The following is an 18,031-nucleotide window of genomic DNA, read 5'->3' as shown; positions in this document are numbered from 1 at the left end:
TGTCCTTCCCAACTTCAAAGAATATTTTCCTGCTCTTTCTGCCAAAATGAAAGAGTCTGAAGTCATCCTCACAGAGATGAATACTGAGTGTTCAGGTTTTCCACATCATCTCCTAAAATCAGGCCCTTTTAAGATTGTTATAAAAAATGTGGCCTAAAAATCAGAGTGATCTGTGATGATGAAAAATTGTCACATTTTCCACCACATTAAACACAAATACCCGTATATTTTTCCATGACGACCGTTACTAAGACCTTCACCAGGCTATCAGCAATAATGATTATCCAACCTCCGCTATTCACATATTGCTTGAGATTTTATAAGTGTAGTTTTTTACAGTATGCATTCAACAGTGTCTAACCACCTGAGCTTTAACACCCGGTTAATGGGATAATGGTCTTTACAAGTTGATAAGACCATTATCAAACAATGCAGCACCATGCAGATGTGTAATATTATAGGCTGCAGAGTTCAGGTTTATCGCTCCAAATCCAGACTACAGTATCTCTTGGTTAAATTAAGAGGATTCTTTGAAGTGAGTCAGACCTTGCCAACTCATTATGACACATTTAGTCTAGACATGCAGACTTTGGAGAACCCAGCACCTGACACTTGACACAGTTTATTTATTTCTATGTACCATCAAACCTATCTTGCTTGTTGTATACAGATTCCATCAGATACTCACTCCACAATGGCTAAAAAAGTCCAAACTCCTGACACTAAAATGGTCTAAGTCTTATCTCCCAGTAAATCCTATCAGGCCCAACGTCCCTAAAGCTTTGCAGCAGTGACTGGCTCTTTTTTTTCACAGTCATTAAACCTTGAAAAACACATTTCTTTACTTCACATCTAAGACTTTAACTGTATTCACTTTATGAAGAGTGCTAGCAATATTCTATCTGCACATACTTTCAATTTACTGTTGCAATTGCTATTTTGTTGTTATTGTTGTTTTCAGACTATTTCAGTTTCTTTCCACATTTGCTGGCTTATTTCATGTGGCTCGACAAAAAATGTAGTTAGTGAGATCATTAAATGAGTCTTTCCAAATTCACAAGTCACATCATTAGTTTTGATGTATCATTATGCCTCTTCCTCCTTGTCCTTTTTATTTCCAGTCATCCCTAAATCATCTTCAGCTTTCATGTGACTGCTTTGAAATTCCAGTGGGTCTGCCATTTTCCAAAACCCAAAGCCACAAAAAGGGGGAGAAAACCCTCTCCCCTTGGCATAGGTATAAGACCAGAGGCCTTTGCCCACAGCGTTTGCAACTGCTGGAAATGTGATGAGCAGCACGGTAGTTGACAAATATAACTTTCAGTACTTCTGATTCTGTTAGCATTGTCTGTCACAAATCCTCTCATATGGCCATTTTCATTTCTTTACTAAGCCATTTCCTTTATACTTTTTACATTCCTGTATATTAGTTAAAATGATTGAGTATTGTTGATAAATTGCCTTCCTTAATTAATTAATCCTGGATTTAACTCCTTTATGTTAGTCCTCAAATTATGATGCAGCATCGCACTTGGCAGCACAGATAGGAAGAAGGAAGAAATATATCTTCGGAAGAGCCGCTGGAATGTAACACATTGACATTAACATGGACGTCGCACAACATTGCCAGATAAATTTCAACAGCATATGTTTGTTTTTTTTCCCATGGTTATGAGGGTAAGAAGTAATCATGGTCACCTTAACAATAACCTTCTGAACATCAGTACTGAATAATGAGAAACAGAATAACACTCAGGGCTTTGTTCTTTCATGTCAATAAAGCACAAACTAACTCTAAAATGAATTGTGTTATTCATTTTACCTTCAAATATGTGCTCGAATCCTCGGTACATCAACAAGGTTCTCCCAAAGCTTTAAGCAACCAGGTCATGATTGTACTCTAAGATGCCTTCAGACATGGAAGATAAAAACCACATGTATAGTGTGAAAAGGAAACATGTGCCGAGCACTATATGTCCTGTCATCTCATGGAGAAAATTATGGCTCAAAGATGTTATGTGCCAACAATCTCCTCTTCCCATTCATCTTCATTTAGCTCAGATGGTGTTGCCTTGATGATGTCACATTTGTAGGCAATTTAATTTCAAACCAAGGTGGCTTTTAACAGTATTTATATTTGCTAAAATTGATAATGCCAGTATAAAGAAACAATGTTTGCGTGTGTTTTTGTAATTATTTACCATCAGAAATAATTGTAGTTCTTATATTTGCATGTCACCTGTTTTATCTTTATTTGTGTTTATTACTTAGCAGTCTACTTATTAAACAGGTCTCCAGCAGGAGGTTCAGTCTCATTTGAACCCAGATTATAGCACACTTTTAGATATCTCATAGTGACAGGAAAGCTTTTCATCTCAGGCTTCATTGTTAGACCACTGCTTTCTCCCAAACATCGGTATGGACAGCTCAATTATTGCACAAAATGAGGTCCCTGAGAGTGTGTCAAGGGGTTTATGCTCTGGTTAGGGGTTAGGACCCCGAACTGCAGAGCAGAATGGGAGGACACAGTATGAATGCCTCACATCGCTCCCTTGTGGAGGTGATGGGTAAGACTGCTTCTGCTGAACACTGAACCGGGGACAGATATAACGGGTTGAGTGCTGAGGTGATGCCATTCCGATTCTTACCAGGGAGGATGTTGGAGCTTTCGATTTCTGCAGCATTTTTGCTCCGTCACATTCTAATTTAAAAGTGTAATTTTAAAAAAAGTAAATATTGAATGTATTTATTTTTTCTAGAAAGTCTGCTATTTTGGGGGCTTTGGAGAATAACCCATGGCTAGTAAGTTGTAAACTCACTGATTTTTGACTCTTTTGTTGCTATCTTCTAGATCCACATTGAAGATTCACTGAACCTTTGGGTTACTTTTCTTTTGGCAGATTGGAAATATTTCTGTCTTCACTTTCTAGAAAGCATGGGAAATTGTTTTACAACTCCTTGGTAATCCTTGAGGAAAATGTGGTAAGACTCATCAAACCTCACCCTGCGTCCCAGCACCTGTGAGGACGCAAGGAACACTTAGCCATTTAAGACCCTCTAAGTGACTGTTTAAGTTATTGCATGAGTGCAAAACCCTGACGCATCTACGGAGGACAAGACTGCTGCAATGGAGAGTATTTCAAATGAAAGTGACTTTTGGCAATTAAACGAATCCTTGAGGAACTCAAGTTTCGTTAACGGGACCGGTTTGTTGAATAAAACAAACCCTCTGAAGCGGAATGAAGAGGTAGCGAAGGTGGAGGTGACGGTGCTCGCCCTGGTGCTGTTTCTCGCGCTGGCGGGGAACCTGTGCGTCCTGCTGGCCATCCACACTACCAAACACAGCCAGTCTCGCATGTATTACTTCATGAAGCACCTAAGCATCGCCGATCTAGTTGTGGCGATATTTCAAGTTCTCCCTCAACTTATCTGGGACATTACATTTCGCTTCTATGGACCGGACATTTTGTGCAGGTTAGTGAAATACCTGCAGGTCGTTGGGATGTTTGCCTCCACTTACATGTTAGTTTTGATGTCCGTAGACAGGTGTTTGGCAATTTGCCAGCCTCTTCGTTCTTTGCACAGGAGAAAAGATCGTTTCTATGTCATCGTTTCCTGGGTCCTAAGTTTGCTCTTCAGTATCCCGCAGATGTTCATTTTCTCTCTGATCGAGGTTGGCTCGGCTGGATCAGGAGTGTATGACTGCTGGGGAGACTTCGTAAAGCCTTGGGGAGCCAAAGCTTACATCACATGGATCAGCCTCACCATATATATCATTCCGGTGGCGATACTGAGCATTTGCTACGGGTTAATAAGCTTCAAAATATGGCAAAACTTTAAACTGAAAACCAGGCGCGAGCAGTGTATAAGCCTGACGCCCAAAGCCTCCAAATGCAACACACTGGCCCGCGTGAGCAGCGTTAAGCTCATCTCCAAGGCGAAGATAACCACAGTAAAAATGACTTTTGTGATCGTTTTGGCTTACATCGTCTGTTGGACACCCTTTTTCTCTGTTCAGATGTGGTCTGCGTGGGATCCAGCAGCGCCCCGTGAGGGTAGGTTGAATGTTGATTGTGTGCCATGCTGAGCAAAGGCTGATAGTCATTACGCATTTAGAAATTATTAAAACACTTACACAATATCCATATTTTCCATCCGTTTGCACATTATCCGGACAATATTGCCAAATGGTAATGAATGGAGATACGTGACCGCTGCATCCATATTGCTGTGCGCAACAGAGATCTTTACGCACGCGGATGCCAAGTCTTGCGTATCCATTTGGAACAAACATAGACCACAAAAACCCTTTGAGATGTTTTTATTAAGCTTTCCTCATTCATATTGATAAAGCAAGATTGTTATGTGTCTGACTCCCGGAGAGCCTCTTTACTGTCAGGGTAAATAACGCAGCCAGGGTGCGGTGCGGATGGATGCAGTGCAGGAGGTTTGACCCTTGGACAAACCTTAAAAGGGAAATGCATTTTAGACTATTTAAAATGTCTGATTGTATAGCAAAGGCTTTGGATTGTGTATACATAAGAAACGTGAAAGTTAGTCAATTTCAGCGTTTTTAATCCAAAGAAACATCCCCTCAACCCACACAGTTCCTATTATACAGTCCCTGTCCCCTCACCACAAACATTTGAAACACATCATTAGAACATGGGGTCAATATAGAGCAGGAACAACATGTCATATTCTTAGGTAATAAATAATAATACGATAATATGATAAACACAATTATGTTTTGCCCCTAAAGTGCAAAAGCATTACACATTACTTCTTGAGTTTCCTTTGACGCTCCTTAACCTGCAGAGACCGACTGAAGGCTAATCATTGATCAAATTATTGTGCGCCTACACGCGCCAAAGAGCTTTGTGCCTGCAAGGCACGTCGGAGTGTGTCGTTGACATTTAAACGCAGTATGTCACGTAGCAGCCATGTATATAGTCCCTAAATTTATCGACGTGCTGGCACAAGGCCAAACCCATTCACCAAAAGAAGATTTAATATGCCAATAATCACTTTGGGAGTGAGTTATTTGGATCTCTTTTCTCCTTCTATATTTCCATTATAACTAAGTAAAAGGCACCATTAAAGTAAAAGCCTTTTCAAAAGTTTAATATTAAAAGTGTTATTTACGATGTAAGGGAACTTCTGGGCAGTACCTTTATTTAAGCTTTTAATATGAGACTATGTCTGCATGTCCCCAAAGACATTACAAACGTTAAAACATTTTTTAAAGAAACATTACTACAAAAAAATACTTAAATAAATGTAAGGAATAGGAAGAATCAGGATGAGTGAAGAGTAAATAGATGTTTGTGTTTCAGGCCTCTGGTCTTTTCTTTGCCTCTGTGGGTTTGTGTACAAGGCTCCAGCTGAATGGTTTTGTCGCTGTCATCCTCCTCAAGCATTGTTCATTTGAGTTCTTGACACTCTGGGGCTAAACAGTTGCACTTAGCTGTCATCCAGCTATGAACACTGAGGTAAATTGCTATAAATGGCTTTGTTGCTGCACCTCACAGTTATATTTACAGTGCTTGAGAAAAATAGCAGCAAAGGTGCTCAGTCCATTGAATGGAAAAGAAAGTGATTCATTCATTTTCTGTTGCAGAGCATGGCTCAGTGCAGGGAGGAGGCTGGTGTCTGATGGCTGTCGTCCACGTCAACAGTTCTTCAGAAAGGCTAGAATTGGCAGTGACACGTGGCCAGTTTTTTTTTTTTGTAATAAAGATAGGCGGCAGTGTCTCCTGTGTGTGTGCAGATAGAGTGTCCATTAGGTGAGCCCAGACTGCAAAGCTTAGAACGTGAATTCCTCGCTAAGAGATGAACCTCTACCCTGCACTCTTGTTTCAAACATTCACAATGTTAAAAAGAAACAGTATGAATGAACACCAGGTAAGGTTAGATTTTGTTGTTGCAGTAAAGTGACGTTAATGTAGTCAAAGACGTTGTTATAATGTGTTTTGAATGTTAATGGGGCATCTGGAAACAGCTGCGGGGAAATATTAGCAGCCAGTGATGGAGTGTACACAGTAAACTCATTATTAATGTGTAATCTCAGTTTATGAGTCAACCTGATGCACTGATATAGCAAATGTTTGGATAGCATCTGATCTCAAACAAAGATTATGATAGATTTATTCTTCTACCATGGAACATACCCAATAACATCCATAGCATGTTAAATATTGTGTGAATCAAAACAGTTTTTGATTACTATGAGTTATTTTAATATTCATGGTACAAAGAAGTACATTATTCAGCATGTTTCAGAGTTATTGGCGCCATTATACAAATAATTACAACATGTTACAATAATTACAATAGGTATACTTAATAAAGATATATTTTTTTGTTCAATTTTCACCATCAAACAAGCTGACATTTCACATGCTAAGCTAAGCTAAGTGATTTATTGCAGTAGCTTCCAATTTTTTGGGCAATCCTATGTATAATTTCATTTTGACTACTTTAGCCACAATTGGATCAGCTGTGTAGCACACACAAATTTGATCCTTAAATACAATTTCCCAATGAGCCGAGAACTGTCATTTTTTAATAATTGATCAAAGAGCCAAATTGCTTTGTCAAAAGTCCAACAAAACTTCAGTTTTACTGTGAAAGAACCAGTCCTGTCACAGAAGGGACATTTATCGTTTTTAGCACCCCGCTTATCAGTATGATTTTTGGAAATGTCATTGTACCATTGATTTGATCTTTTTGACGTCAGTAGCGCCTGTAATTTTACATTGAACGACAGATTATCTGGAGGAAAAAAACACCTGAAGATTTTGCTCTGACATAGACAAGAGCACATGCTCTCGTGCCCTCGGGCGCAGACTCACACTCTCATATTGATCTGTGTTAAGTACTTAATGGACTCAAAGCCCAGTGTTCAATGTCCAAGTGTAAATGTCAGTTTGTATACCCAGTTGTGTCTTTACAAGCAGCAAGAAAAGCCAGGCAGTGTCTTAGGTACAAAAAGCTCTCTGAAAGCAATTTTACTCATTAAAATCATTTGATGTTTGAATGCGAATGTGAGTACTGCACTGCATTTACCATCAGGGATCAAGAATAACCACTAAGTGTCCTGTTAATGACTTGATGAATTGTCTTAAGGGGCTACTCAGTATCAGCTCTGAAAGTAAGACAGATGTACCACCCAGGGGATGATTATTCTGCCTTTTCACTTGCTGTGCGAATCATCACTCTCATGCCAAAGACACTGAATTAATTCAAGACTTTGTCTCGATAGTTCTGTTTATTATTCAAATTGGATCCCTGCTTTGCTCTCATCCACCCTGATAAGAAGTCTTGATAATCAGCAATTGGTGTTTTGCACCGTCTCCAATGAAACGTGTTCGTCCATCTCTCTCAGCAGCATATCTGTAATAGAACAGGTTCATGCATGGCTCCCAGGTTGTTTTACAATAGTGTAATACCAGCTAAATCCCCTTTTTGGCTTAGCATTTTGTAGAATGTTTAATTAATTTGTTTTCTGTTGCTCAGGTTAAAATCTATCTTTAGTATCTAATTCATTTTAATGCCATTTTCATACATCCAATATATTTTAACACAGTCTTCCCAAAGTTTTCTTTTTAAACCCATGACAAATAGCTGAAGGTTATTTATATCATCTGCACTGAGTTTTAGTCTCATAAATTAAACCCCGAATGGCTGGTCATACATTCTTATTAATCATGCGTCTGACTTTCGTGCCCTCACCGAGATAATTTACACTGAAATATTTTGTTGGAGCTCAGGGATTTTAAACGTTGTGTTTAAAGACAACATGAGAATAGCAGGAGCACAGATGGCTTAACAATCAGTAAGAAGAGGCTAAATACAGGATACGAGCCAAACATGGATGTGGTGTGAACAACATTTCCGTCTCTCGCATTCTAATCATGAAAGTGTTTTTGCAGGAATTTGCTTTGTGTTAGAAATCCATTGCTTTCTGGCTTGATGGAACAGGTTTCCATTGACATCATCTTGTGTATTTTTCTCAAACTTGAACTGAAAGTCTTAAGACATTCATATGATCTATCAATATCTGATTCCAAAGACTGAGAACTGGTTTTACATTTCCAGAAGATGACATTCATGTTAGCATGAGCTAATGTCGGTAAGCTAAAATGCTGGGCAACATGTGACCTGACATTACAGTATATCTTGATCAAAAGCCGTATATTAATTCACGTTTTTGTAATTCTTCCTTAGGATGGGCATATATTTCTGTACATAATTTTAAACCAAACTACCCAATAGTTGTCAAGAGGTTTGGCTCAAAACCACAATTGTCAACTTATGGTGGCACTAGTCAGGTGAATGCCACCGTTATTGATATTTAATATCTGGGGACAATGGGTATATATTTCAAAACAATTCACATAGTAGTTTAATATATGCTGTAATCTGGAAAATAGTATTACAATGCCTCAAAAAGCATGAATTTATATAAAGTCATCACAAGTGAAACTAAATGCTAGCCACTAACACATTTAGCCACAGAGGAAAATAAGTTTTGTTTTGTCATTAACTTTTCTCTTCCTAATCTCCTGCAGCCATGCCCTTCATCATCTCAATGTTACTGGCCAGCCTCAACAGCTGCTGTAACCCCTGGATCTACATGTTCTTTGCCGGGCATCTCTTCCAGGACCTCAGGCAGAACTTTCTGTGCTGTTCCACACACTACCTCAAGTCCTCCCAGTGCCGCTGCGAGCGTGACTTTGACTCCAGTCACAAGAGCAACTCCTCAACCTTTGTCATTAAGAGCACAAGCAGCCAGAGGAGCATCACACAGACATCCTCCACATAATCCCTTCTTCCCTTCTCTTCTCTCTCAAGCTGAACACCCTTCCTCTCAACCACATGCATCATATCTAGCAATTCAACTCCTTCAGATACACCTCGCAAGTTCAAGCCCTGAAGGGAAAAAAACAAATCAAAGTCTTAATCGTTTTATTAACAGCACTTCACAGTTTGAAGTGGAAATGGAATGTGAAATAGAAATATGTACAGAAAATGATTAAGGGTGTGGTATTTCTGGTTCATAAAGACGTATAAGATAATCACAGACCAAGCTGAGCGATCACTTGATTTTTGTTTTTATATTATTCTCGTTTGAGATGTACAGTATATGAGTACAGTGAAGAGAAGGTAAAGGAAAAGAGAATATTTTTTAAGCACTGTAAACATTATTGATTCTGTTGCAGAGCTTGTGGATCCTGCTGTCTGTGCTATGATGAAATTGACTATCTATTCTGAATATTGTGTACTACTTTGTTACATTTACAGTGGATTGCATACATCAATGCTTACTTACTTGATATGTTGTTAGATGTGAAATGTCATGTCTTTCCTTGGTAGAAATAAAATAAAAAACGCTTGAAAAATAAATAGAGAGCAAAAGCAGCACAACTGATGCTCATTAGGAGCACCTACTGCCTCTTGAAAGCCTTGGCAAGTTTGCTGGAAATGTACCAGAGGGAGGTTTGTTGACACCAGAACAATAACGTCACTGAGTTCCTGCATATTTTTGGCAGCACATTGAAACTTCCTGTTTAGTTTCAGCTCAAAATGCATTATTGGATTGAGATCAGGAGCCCGTGCGCACGTGGAGTGAACTAGAGTAACACTATGTTTTGAACAGATTTTGAGTTAACAATTGATGGTGCAATATCCCGCAGGAAGTGCCAATAAACGTAAACTGCGGTCATTTGTTTCCTATCGCATTATCTGTTGCAAAGCTAATTACTGTAAGCATTAGGCTGTTTTTTGTCAGTTGTGTATGTATTCATGTTAAAGTTTCAAATGTAAGAGCCATCCAGGATAAGATCCATTCACAGCTCATTAATTATCCCTGACAATAATTACTCTCTAAAGAACATTAATCATCTATCTAAATATTGTATATAGTTGCACATTTTAAACCATCAAACAAGGTATTATAATGATCAGTTTCAAATTTAAAATACTATAAATGACTGCATTATTAATGTGATATTAATTAGTAAACATGTTTTAATTTTAATGTTTTGAACCTTGCAACTTTGAACTTCATTACCAAAGATGTTTTCCATTTTTAAATGCCCTACAACGTGTAGAGGACAATTTATATTAACAGTATGTTTGCAATTGCATATGTTTAATTAATCTTTTCCAGGGGCCAACATATATAAATAAATTGTAATTGTGAAGAATGTGTTTTTTTCTGTTGTATTTTTAGTCTGCATATTGACTTTCTATGTATTTGCAAATATTTTTGGCAAATAAATCACTGTTGCTTCTTGTTTACTCTAGTCAATCATTAATCATAATAATGCTTTAACACAGTGTCATGTCTCCGCACATATTATCTCTTATTTTCAGATGCAATAAAGGACCAGGATGTGTTGGCCAGAAAAACATGAACAAAGAAGGGTGTGGTGACACCAGAGAGACACTATGAAAGATACACAACAGCAGCCTCTAGTGGGTCAAAGCTCCCAGGTCACTGCTTCGAGGTTGACTGGAGTTGTCAAAGAATTCACTGAAACGCAGTTAAGATGGTTGGTGAATCTTAAAAATGTATTTCTCCAGCCTCTCACATTGAACTGAAATAACACACATATTATACTTTCAAGCAAACAGTGAACCAGTGATGCAATACACTTATTATAAGGACAGTTTTATCAATTGTGAAGTGTACTTAGATAAGTTCTAGCCCATACATAATTAACCTTCTCAACTAGAGCTGCACAATAGCAGCAAAGGCATTACACTTTTTAGATCATTTAAATAACACAGTTCAACAATACAATGTCCTTCTTACTTTACTCCTCCAGTAGTTACAGTACATGTAATTGCATACTTGTTAACACGTACATGACTGAAATGTGGAGCAGTTTAATATTCCACTCATCACGCTTCGGTAAAAGGAAGTAGTTTATCTGCATGGTTGGTTCCACACATTTCTTTCACGTACAATTAAGCAAAAAAAGTTAGTTTCTGAGGACTCATCACAAATGACAAAATAATTATGTTGAAGAAATTGTCAATTACTTTCTTTATATTAAAGTTCTTTGCATTATTATACCAAATCTAATTAAATCAATATAGAGTTAAACTTTACCAAGCACATACAGCAATTAACATTTAATAATGACAAAATGAAATGCATACATGCAGCATTGTCCACAGGTTGGGGAGTTTATTTCATCTGTTGAATGAGTAACCATTGTCTTTGGCTTTTTATGACACAAATACATGATTACAGACAGATCCTCGTCATGGCAGGCAGTCCTCTCCTCCCTCAGAGCAGCACTGAGCCCTGCAGGAGTGCCAGAACTGTCATAGAACCACGCGGCCTGCTGCAGCTGTCACAGGGCTTCTGGTGGCAATAGGCACACAGGGCATATCAGGACCCAGCTTGAGGATGGTTGGGTGGGGAACGGCATGTTATGAAGGAAGGAGGAGGAGTCTGAGGGAGTTAGCGAGACGCGAGGACTGAGCTTCTGGTGTATAAAAAGATACCGCACTTCATCCGATCATACTATAAACACTACAGTGTGAGTTTTTAGACTTCTTTGCGCAGTGCAACACGCACACTGCTGAAGACCTTGCCCAGGGCTTCAAAGAAGGGATCTAAGAAGGTCTGGATGCAGAGAGAATAGATGCGGCTGATGCACTGTGACTCAATCAGGCAGCTCTTGATGCAGGGAACTACAGCCCAGATGTGGCAGAAGGAGATGCAAGCGAACAGGAAACCCCAGAGAAGAGCGACAGGGATGCCAAAGACAGCAGATAGGATACGGTAGCACCAGTACTTGGACACAGTAAAAGTGGTGTAGCTGAGCTTCCAAACCCCATCCAGGCTGTGTGTCCCGTCAGGCTCTGCAATGACATCCTCAAAGTCCACCTAAAAGGGACATATAAAAAGAGACTTTTATTACAACACATCCCTGTGTGCACACCACTTTTGTATCTCCCTCAAACAGAACTGAGTGGTCTCTGAATATCTGAATAGTGTCAAGATAAATATGTGAAAGCTGCAGAGTGTTAGGGTCAAATTTATGCAGAAAAAACTATTAGGTGTCGAAAAGTTCCCTAAATGTTGTAGCAAAGTTATGGAGTGGCTTTTAACACTGATTCCAATCATTTCTAAAAGCTCTCTTCCAACCTGTAGCTGAAGTTCGCCTCATGTAAAATGCATGAGAGCAACTGTACAATCGTCTAAACTGTTTTCAGTATGTGTCACCTTCTCCTTTAGAAAACCGCTGTTGCATTCCAAGATTAGACTCATATATAAAATGCAAATCCACCTAATCATGATGGACAGACACACAGCTCTGAAGACCTTTTGTTTTCTTTCAGAGCTCTGGATACGATCAGTTGTGCGTTTCCTGTAGAGATAGTCTCCAGAGATCATCCTCTGAATAAATGGCTGAACATGCATTGTATTATATTTTCTCAGTCAGGTCTGGCCTCTTTCAGCTCTGAGAAGGATTACTGGAGTCAAATTCAGCATAAGAATAGTCAGTGTTCTTTGAATACAATAAATGGATACCCAAAACTTGCATGTCATATCAGGAAAGGTTCCCTGACTAATTTGGTTGAAGGTTTCAATTAGAATTACTTTATTTTAATGACAAGGCAAGAACGTTGTTATGTAAGCAGAAATTGACTGCATGAATAACACATGTAAATGCTAAAGACCAAACTATTAGCAGTAAGTTTACCAATCCTTGTGGTTTAAAACAGACATGCGAATCATTTCAAACTAAGTAATGCAGACATTGAACATGCTCTTCTAAAAACGTGTGATTAACCATCTTCATTGACCATGAACCCCTTGCACTCAAACAAAATATTTAAATTCTTATAGAATATTTTTCTGCGATGACAGGGCAACAATTCAAAGGATAAACAGAAGTCAAAAGTTAAGAAATCACAGGCACAGTGTATCAGTTTCACACTCTTCTACCCCATTCCCAAAATAAGCTTTGGGTTCTGCCCAGGCAACAGCAATAGCTCTTGATCTATTTAAGGATTTTCCAGATGGTATAAAACTCTCTAACATTCTCCTGTCTTTGTCTGTACTTCATTAATTTGATCTCCTCAGATGCCAAGACAAAAGTTATGTCCCTAATCCTCTCTGTGACAGGGTGGTGTCTCCATGCTGCACAAACCTTCACCACGTCGTCATTGATCTGCTTGGGATCTCTGTTGATTAGATCAATCTCCTTGGTGTGGCTGTCCTTCACAATCTTCTCCTCGTTGGTGTTGTACTGGTACTGATCCGCCATGGTTGGGCTGCAGGGCTGGAGACGGTGAGAGTAAACCTTCCTGGATCAAACTGCACAGAGCCGCCTCGGTTGACGTCTGAACCCCTGTATCACCACTGTGAGTGACGCTCCCTCTGGCATGCCAGTGGACAGCTGCTGCAGACGCCCTGGCAAAAATGGAGGCTTGACCCCCGCCCTGCATACACACAGGCCCCCACACACAGACAGTGGAAACACACACACGGTAATGCACAAACATAGAAAAGGCATGCCTTAAAGGAGCACCCAGGGTTGTGTCACATTTCACATAGGGCTGTGGGGCTCACTGGGAAGGGTTTACACAGTGGCACGAACTTCCACCACAGAGTGAGGCACAAACACACCCCGCTGCCCGGGCTTTGGTTGGGACACAGTTTTACATCCTGATACTGGAGCTATTTTGAAAAGAAAAAAAGGTTTTACGTGTTTAAAACTACATTCCACAACAAAAGAAAGATAAAAAAACAAAAAAAGGAGATAAAAAAGAGTTTACATAACACAAGTATGAGGATTATAGTACCATACAGATAATGTTGTTCAATCATGTATCATTCAGAATATGTTTCAAATTTATTTGCACTTCATTGAAGCAATATGTATCAATTCAACACCTTCATCATGTGTGAAACTGTATGTCAGGTGGTGCTGTGGTTAGTCGATGTAACATTGCTGACATTGTGCCAGTTTGAACAACTCTACTGTACCTCCCCTGTCATTGTAACCCTAGAGCTGTTTTGTTTTATTCCAAATGTATTTGTTGAAAAAATTGCCTGGTGTTTTTTTGCTTATTTAAATACTGGTTAAGATAATTGCGTGTGATGCATGCGTGCACCTAATATAGGCAAACGCAATGCACACACATGTTCATATTAAAAAATGTTATTCAGTCATTGGGACTCAGAAAGAGTTACATTTTAGTATATCATTCACTATTTTATTTTAACAAATGTGCTTTTCTATAAGCTTCACAGTCTATGCAATAGAGAGTTCTCAGAAGGTGTGTCCTGAGTCTCCTATAACATATAACTCTGATTTGAGGTAGGGCTAAAAACATAAAATACAACAGTCCCAAAAATAAACTGTGATTCAGTCTTGCTTAAGCTGTGCAGTTGTTGCTCTCAGTCATACAGACTGTAGCTTTCTATATTAGCAGGTTGCATAAACAAACAAACTCATACAGTATGGTGCTGCCAAAAAGAGGGGGAAGAGGAGGAGGCTCCTATGAAAACTGCTAAAAGGTCTCACAGCAACACTATCTCCGTTGCTATCTTAATCAGTGGGGTGTAAGAACAGGACAGGAAGCGTGACTTTGGAGCATGGATTGGCATTTCTTTTCCGGGTTCCCAGGTGGCAGAGACAGGGACGAGGAAGGAGGGGTAGAATGGGAGCTGAGTGCATGTGATCGAGAGCCAACCCAATTAGAGGTGTATTCTTGGCGTGGTAGAGAGTTGAGGCCAGTTAGGCATGGAGGTAGAGTGACAGAAATAGCTCAGCAGAGAGTCGTGGTGGGCATACCTCTGACTCTATGGGTGTCAATGCAATCAGCTGAGACTGCACTGGCTCCTGACTTTCATTTAATGTAGACAGACGGACCTAAATTTAGAGTCCTATGGAATGTAATGGTGAAAGTGGGTATCAGTTACTTGGGTTAGTTTAATGAACAGTACTGGATGTGTTACTTGACGCATACAACATGTGTTTTAATACCAACTACATTTTCAAAGACAGAATTTGTTATAGGCCTTAATTCTTGAGAGCAGTAATTTGTCACGTCACCTTTACAAAATCTACAAATTTAAGAAATTGTTCGATCTTTTGTAAAACACACCTATTCCCTTATTAGACAAGGGTTTGATAAGAACATGCCAACAAGTTAGCTTAGCATTAGCAGGAAGGTAAAAAGTATGTAAAAACGGTGTGAAAAGGCAAGTTGTAATTTTACGGGAAGTTATGTGTGTGGTTATGCTATGTGTGTTGAATGTGAGAAGTGTCTTATTGGAGCCTCCGGTTGTTGCCAAGCAACCTCTTATTGACAACAAGAGTCAAGAGGCCGTTGCCCCCGGCCAAGAAATACCTCTAGATCCCCCCTCGTAAAAATTCTCCCCTTAGGTTTTTCATTTATCACTTCTTTTTAAATCAATGAATTTGAATAGGTCATTGTCATAGCTACTTAATTTATTTTAATGTTGCTCCATGAAACTCTTTGTAAAAGTCTTTGTAAGTCCTCATTAGTTAGATACACTAGTCACACGCTGTACTTTACATTTATATTCTATAAATCTATACTAATATGCCAAAAAACTAACATCAAATTATGTGATATAGTCCTCTTTGATATGGGACAATACATATTGAATCTGAATTCAAGAAAACATTCTGAAAATATGGTCATAAATGGATCACAATAATCAAAATAGTAAAACACAATCAAAAACGGTATATTATTTAATGGAATACATGATCAATATTAATATTATTAATGTGTAAACATTTGTTCTCCTGAGCTCTCAGCTTTACAGTATCTGCCTGATTTAATGCTCGTTTTCTTATAGCCCAAATCATTTTGTTATGTAGGATTTTTTTGCTTTTTATTTCTGAAATTGAGCATTAGAAAGCTTTAGTACTAATACCCCACATAAATACATGCTTGATCATATTCTGGCTTGGAGGCAACTCTATGCATTATATAACTACATTATCTTAAAATGTACATATTAAAACTGGTCTCAGTGTGCCACATACCGTGCCAGGTGAGCCATAATACAAAATAATCATTGACAATTATGATGTAGCTATATCATTTTCCGACAGTGTGTTTTTCTATCTGTCTTCATCTTTTGCCAGATGGATGGTGATTTGACCACAGCACTTTCCAATACTGGTAAATAATGGGCTGATGAGTATGTTGAGTAAGCTGCCCCACACAGTCTGAACCCAGTGCATGTTGATGAGAAGCAGCTGCACACAGGGCATGATCAACCTGGAGAGATACAGGGAGTGAACAAAATATCAGATCATGTGTTTGATAAACAATCTTTATACACTTTTATAAACTGTACCTAAACATATAGCAGGGAAAAGCTTGTGTCACTATATCTAATCCAACTACCTACTGCATGATTCCTATTTACCCGAAAAATGTTTATCAGTAAATCCATGCCTGTAAGTCTTCACATCTCAGTGTGACAACCGTCCTACCAGATGTGAAGGAAGCTGAGCACAGCGAAGAGGATCCCTGCTGCCAGAGAGACCGGCACTGCCAGAAGGAGAGAGATGAGCCGGTAGATCCACAGTCTGGACACCTCAAATAGGGCGTGACTCCACAACCACACTTTATCAAAGCTCCGCACCGAGGGAGGCTCTGCAATCACATCTTCAAACGTGACCTCAAGACACACACAGAGACACCGAAATTTACTTCTGGGGACCGATTTTCTCAAACATATTAAAGTTAATACTGAGGTGTGGAGGTTGGATGATAACATGTTGACAGGGATGACTGAGAATAATGTGTAATGCATGAAAATGTACTGCACTGAGCCAATTTACTTGGCAACGAATGCACATAATTTCTACTTAACAGAGTAGTTAATATTGTATCACCAGGGGCAAAAAAAGACCTGTGTGTAAGATCCTGTCCACTTGTGGTCAGTATTGTGCAGCCTATTAATATAACCCACAGTAAATTGGTAGACTTACATTATCTTTATAACAAAAATAAAGGTAATTTATTAAAAAGCTCCACTTTCCAATTTGCATGTATGTACCAGGTTTACCCCCACTTTGCATCATCAATATTGAACGTGGGTCAATACAGACAGCAGGAGTTGTATGCAGAGCATGCACAGAGGGTTTGTTTATTTGACTGTTCTGTATAGTTCTCTGTTTCTCTAGACTTAAATTACTTGTGCTGGAAGTTCTGTGTCAAGTTGTATACATGTTTAAAATTCCTGTAACGCTGCAGAATATTTACCTTAAGACTGTTGTTAACTCCTTTGGGATCCCTGACATTAATCAGAGGCCTTGTATCACTGTGGGTGGAATTCACATCTTCAGACTGTACATCCACTTTGACTTCCATCAGTTCCTCAGCTGGTCTCTCGTCTTTTAATCTCTGTTCCTCCATTTCTACTAAGGTGAGCTGTGTCCACACTCTGTTGAAGGCTGTGGTCATGTCATTGGAAATATGGAGGACGAGCAGGGTGTAGCAGGAGGATGGCTTTCCACTGTAACTGTGTGCATGTCACTGACACCCAGGTGGAACATAGTGGACTGATGACTGCCTTGCTCCTTATTGAGGAATGCCTTTATTGGCTTTTAAAGGGTTGTCTTTAGTGTCATTTTCACAAGGAAAGTCTAATTTAGACCTTCATGAGAAATGGCTAAGGACCGTTGCTAATTGACCTTCACTTTCTCAATAAATATTGAAGAGGGTGAACATAAACAGGGAAAGTAACTTGTCATGTCATGGTTATAAAGTACGGTAATTTATAACCATGTTGTACATCGGTAGTGTAACTGTAATCCACACATTGAGAACAGAGTTCTCTGCATTTTAACATCTTCTCTCAATCAAGTAATTAAAATGAATGTATTCAAGAACAAGAAAGACAACAATAAGATTACAAATAATGTGCATTCATTTTTGCCTTGGTATTTGGTGCACAACAATAAATACATTGCAAACAAAGATAAAAAAGGGAGGCTAATTCCAAAGT

At 39.0% G+C, this 18,031-nt stretch overlaps 3 protein-coding genes across 3 annotated transcripts; 1 reads left to right on the top strand and 2 right to left on the bottom strand.

Moving 5' to 3' along the window:
• Positions 1 to 2,651: 2,651 nt before the first annotated feature.
• oxtra (oxytocin receptor a) lies at positions 2,652 to 9,053 on the top strand. Its single transcript, XM_063911360.1, has 2 exons — positions 2,652 to 4,055; positions 8,574 to 9,053. Exons 1-2 carry the CDS (start codon positions 3,128 to 3,130, stop codon positions 8,825 to 8,827), a joined length of 1,182 nt encoding a protein of 393 aa, XP_063767430.1. The 5' UTR covers positions 2,652 to 3,127; the 3' UTR covers positions 8,828 to 9,053.
• Positions 9,054 to 10,551: 1,498 nt separating this feature from the next.
• On the bottom strand, positions 10,552 to 13,465 carry cav3 (caveolin 3). Its single transcript, XM_063911361.1, has 2 exons — positions 13,179 to 13,465; positions 10,552 to 11,908 (listed from the first exon to the last, which is right to left on the bottom strand). Exons 1-2 carry the CDS (start codon positions 13,293 to 13,295, stop codon positions 11,567 to 11,569), a joined length of 459 nt encoding a protein of 152 aa, XP_063767431.1. The 5' UTR covers positions 13,296 to 13,465; the 3' UTR covers positions 10,552 to 11,566.
• A 2,668-nt stretch (positions 13,466 to 16,133) lies between these two features.
• Positions 16,134 to 17,439, bottom strand: LOC134883544 (caveolin-2-like). Its single transcript, XM_063911946.1, has 3 exons — positions 17,287 to 17,439; positions 16,512 to 16,699; positions 16,134 to 16,293 (listed from the first exon to the last, which is right to left on the bottom strand). Exons 1-3 carry the CDS (start codon positions 17,437 to 17,439, stop codon positions 16,134 to 16,136), a joined length of 501 nt encoding a protein of 166 aa, XP_063768016.1.
• Positions 17,440 to 18,031: the final 592 nt, after the last annotated feature.

This window comes from Eleginops maclovinus, chromosome 20, assembly GCF_036324505.1.
Source record: "Eleginops maclovinus isolate JMC-PN-2008 ecotype Puerto Natales chromosome 20, JC_Emac_rtc_rv5, whole genome shotgun sequence".
In the NCBI taxonomy this organism is placed as follows: Eukaryota; Metazoa; Chordata; class Actinopteri; order Perciformes; family Eleginopidae; genus Eleginops; species Eleginops maclovinus.
This window is presented reverse-complemented; position numbering and strand designations above follow the sequence as displayed.

Excerpts from the sequence above, each read along its gene's own strand:
- LOC134883544 (XM_063911946.1), bottom strand. The coding sequence starts at position 17,439 with ATGGAGGAACAGAGATTAAAAGACGAGAGACCAGCTGAGGAACTGATG. Across the intron at positions 16,700-17,286 it reads GAGTTAACAACAGTCTTAAG|GTCACGTTTGAAGATGTGAT; the intron begins GTAAATATTCTG and ends GTGTGTCTTGAG. Across the intron at positions 16,294-16,511 it reads CTCAGCTTCCTTCACATCTG|GTTGATCATGCCCTGTGTGC; the intron begins GTAGGACGGTTG and ends GTATCTCTCCAG.
- oxtra (XM_063911360.1), top strand. The coding sequence starts at position 3,128 with ATGGAGAGTATTTCAAATGAAAGTGACTTTTGGCAATTAAACGAATCC. Across the intron at positions 4,056-8,573 it reads TCCAGCAGCGCCCCGTGAGG|CCATGCCCTTCATCATCTCA; the intron begins GTAGGTTGAATG and ends AATCTCCTGCAG.
- cav3 (XM_063911361.1), bottom strand. The coding sequence starts at position 13,295 with ATGGCGGATCAGTACCAGTACAACACCAACGAGGAGAAGATTGTGAAG. Across the intron at positions 11,909-13,178 it reads TCAATGACGACGTGGTGAAG|GTGGACTTTGAGGATGTCAT; the intron begins GTTTGTGCAGCA and ends TGTCCCTTTTAG.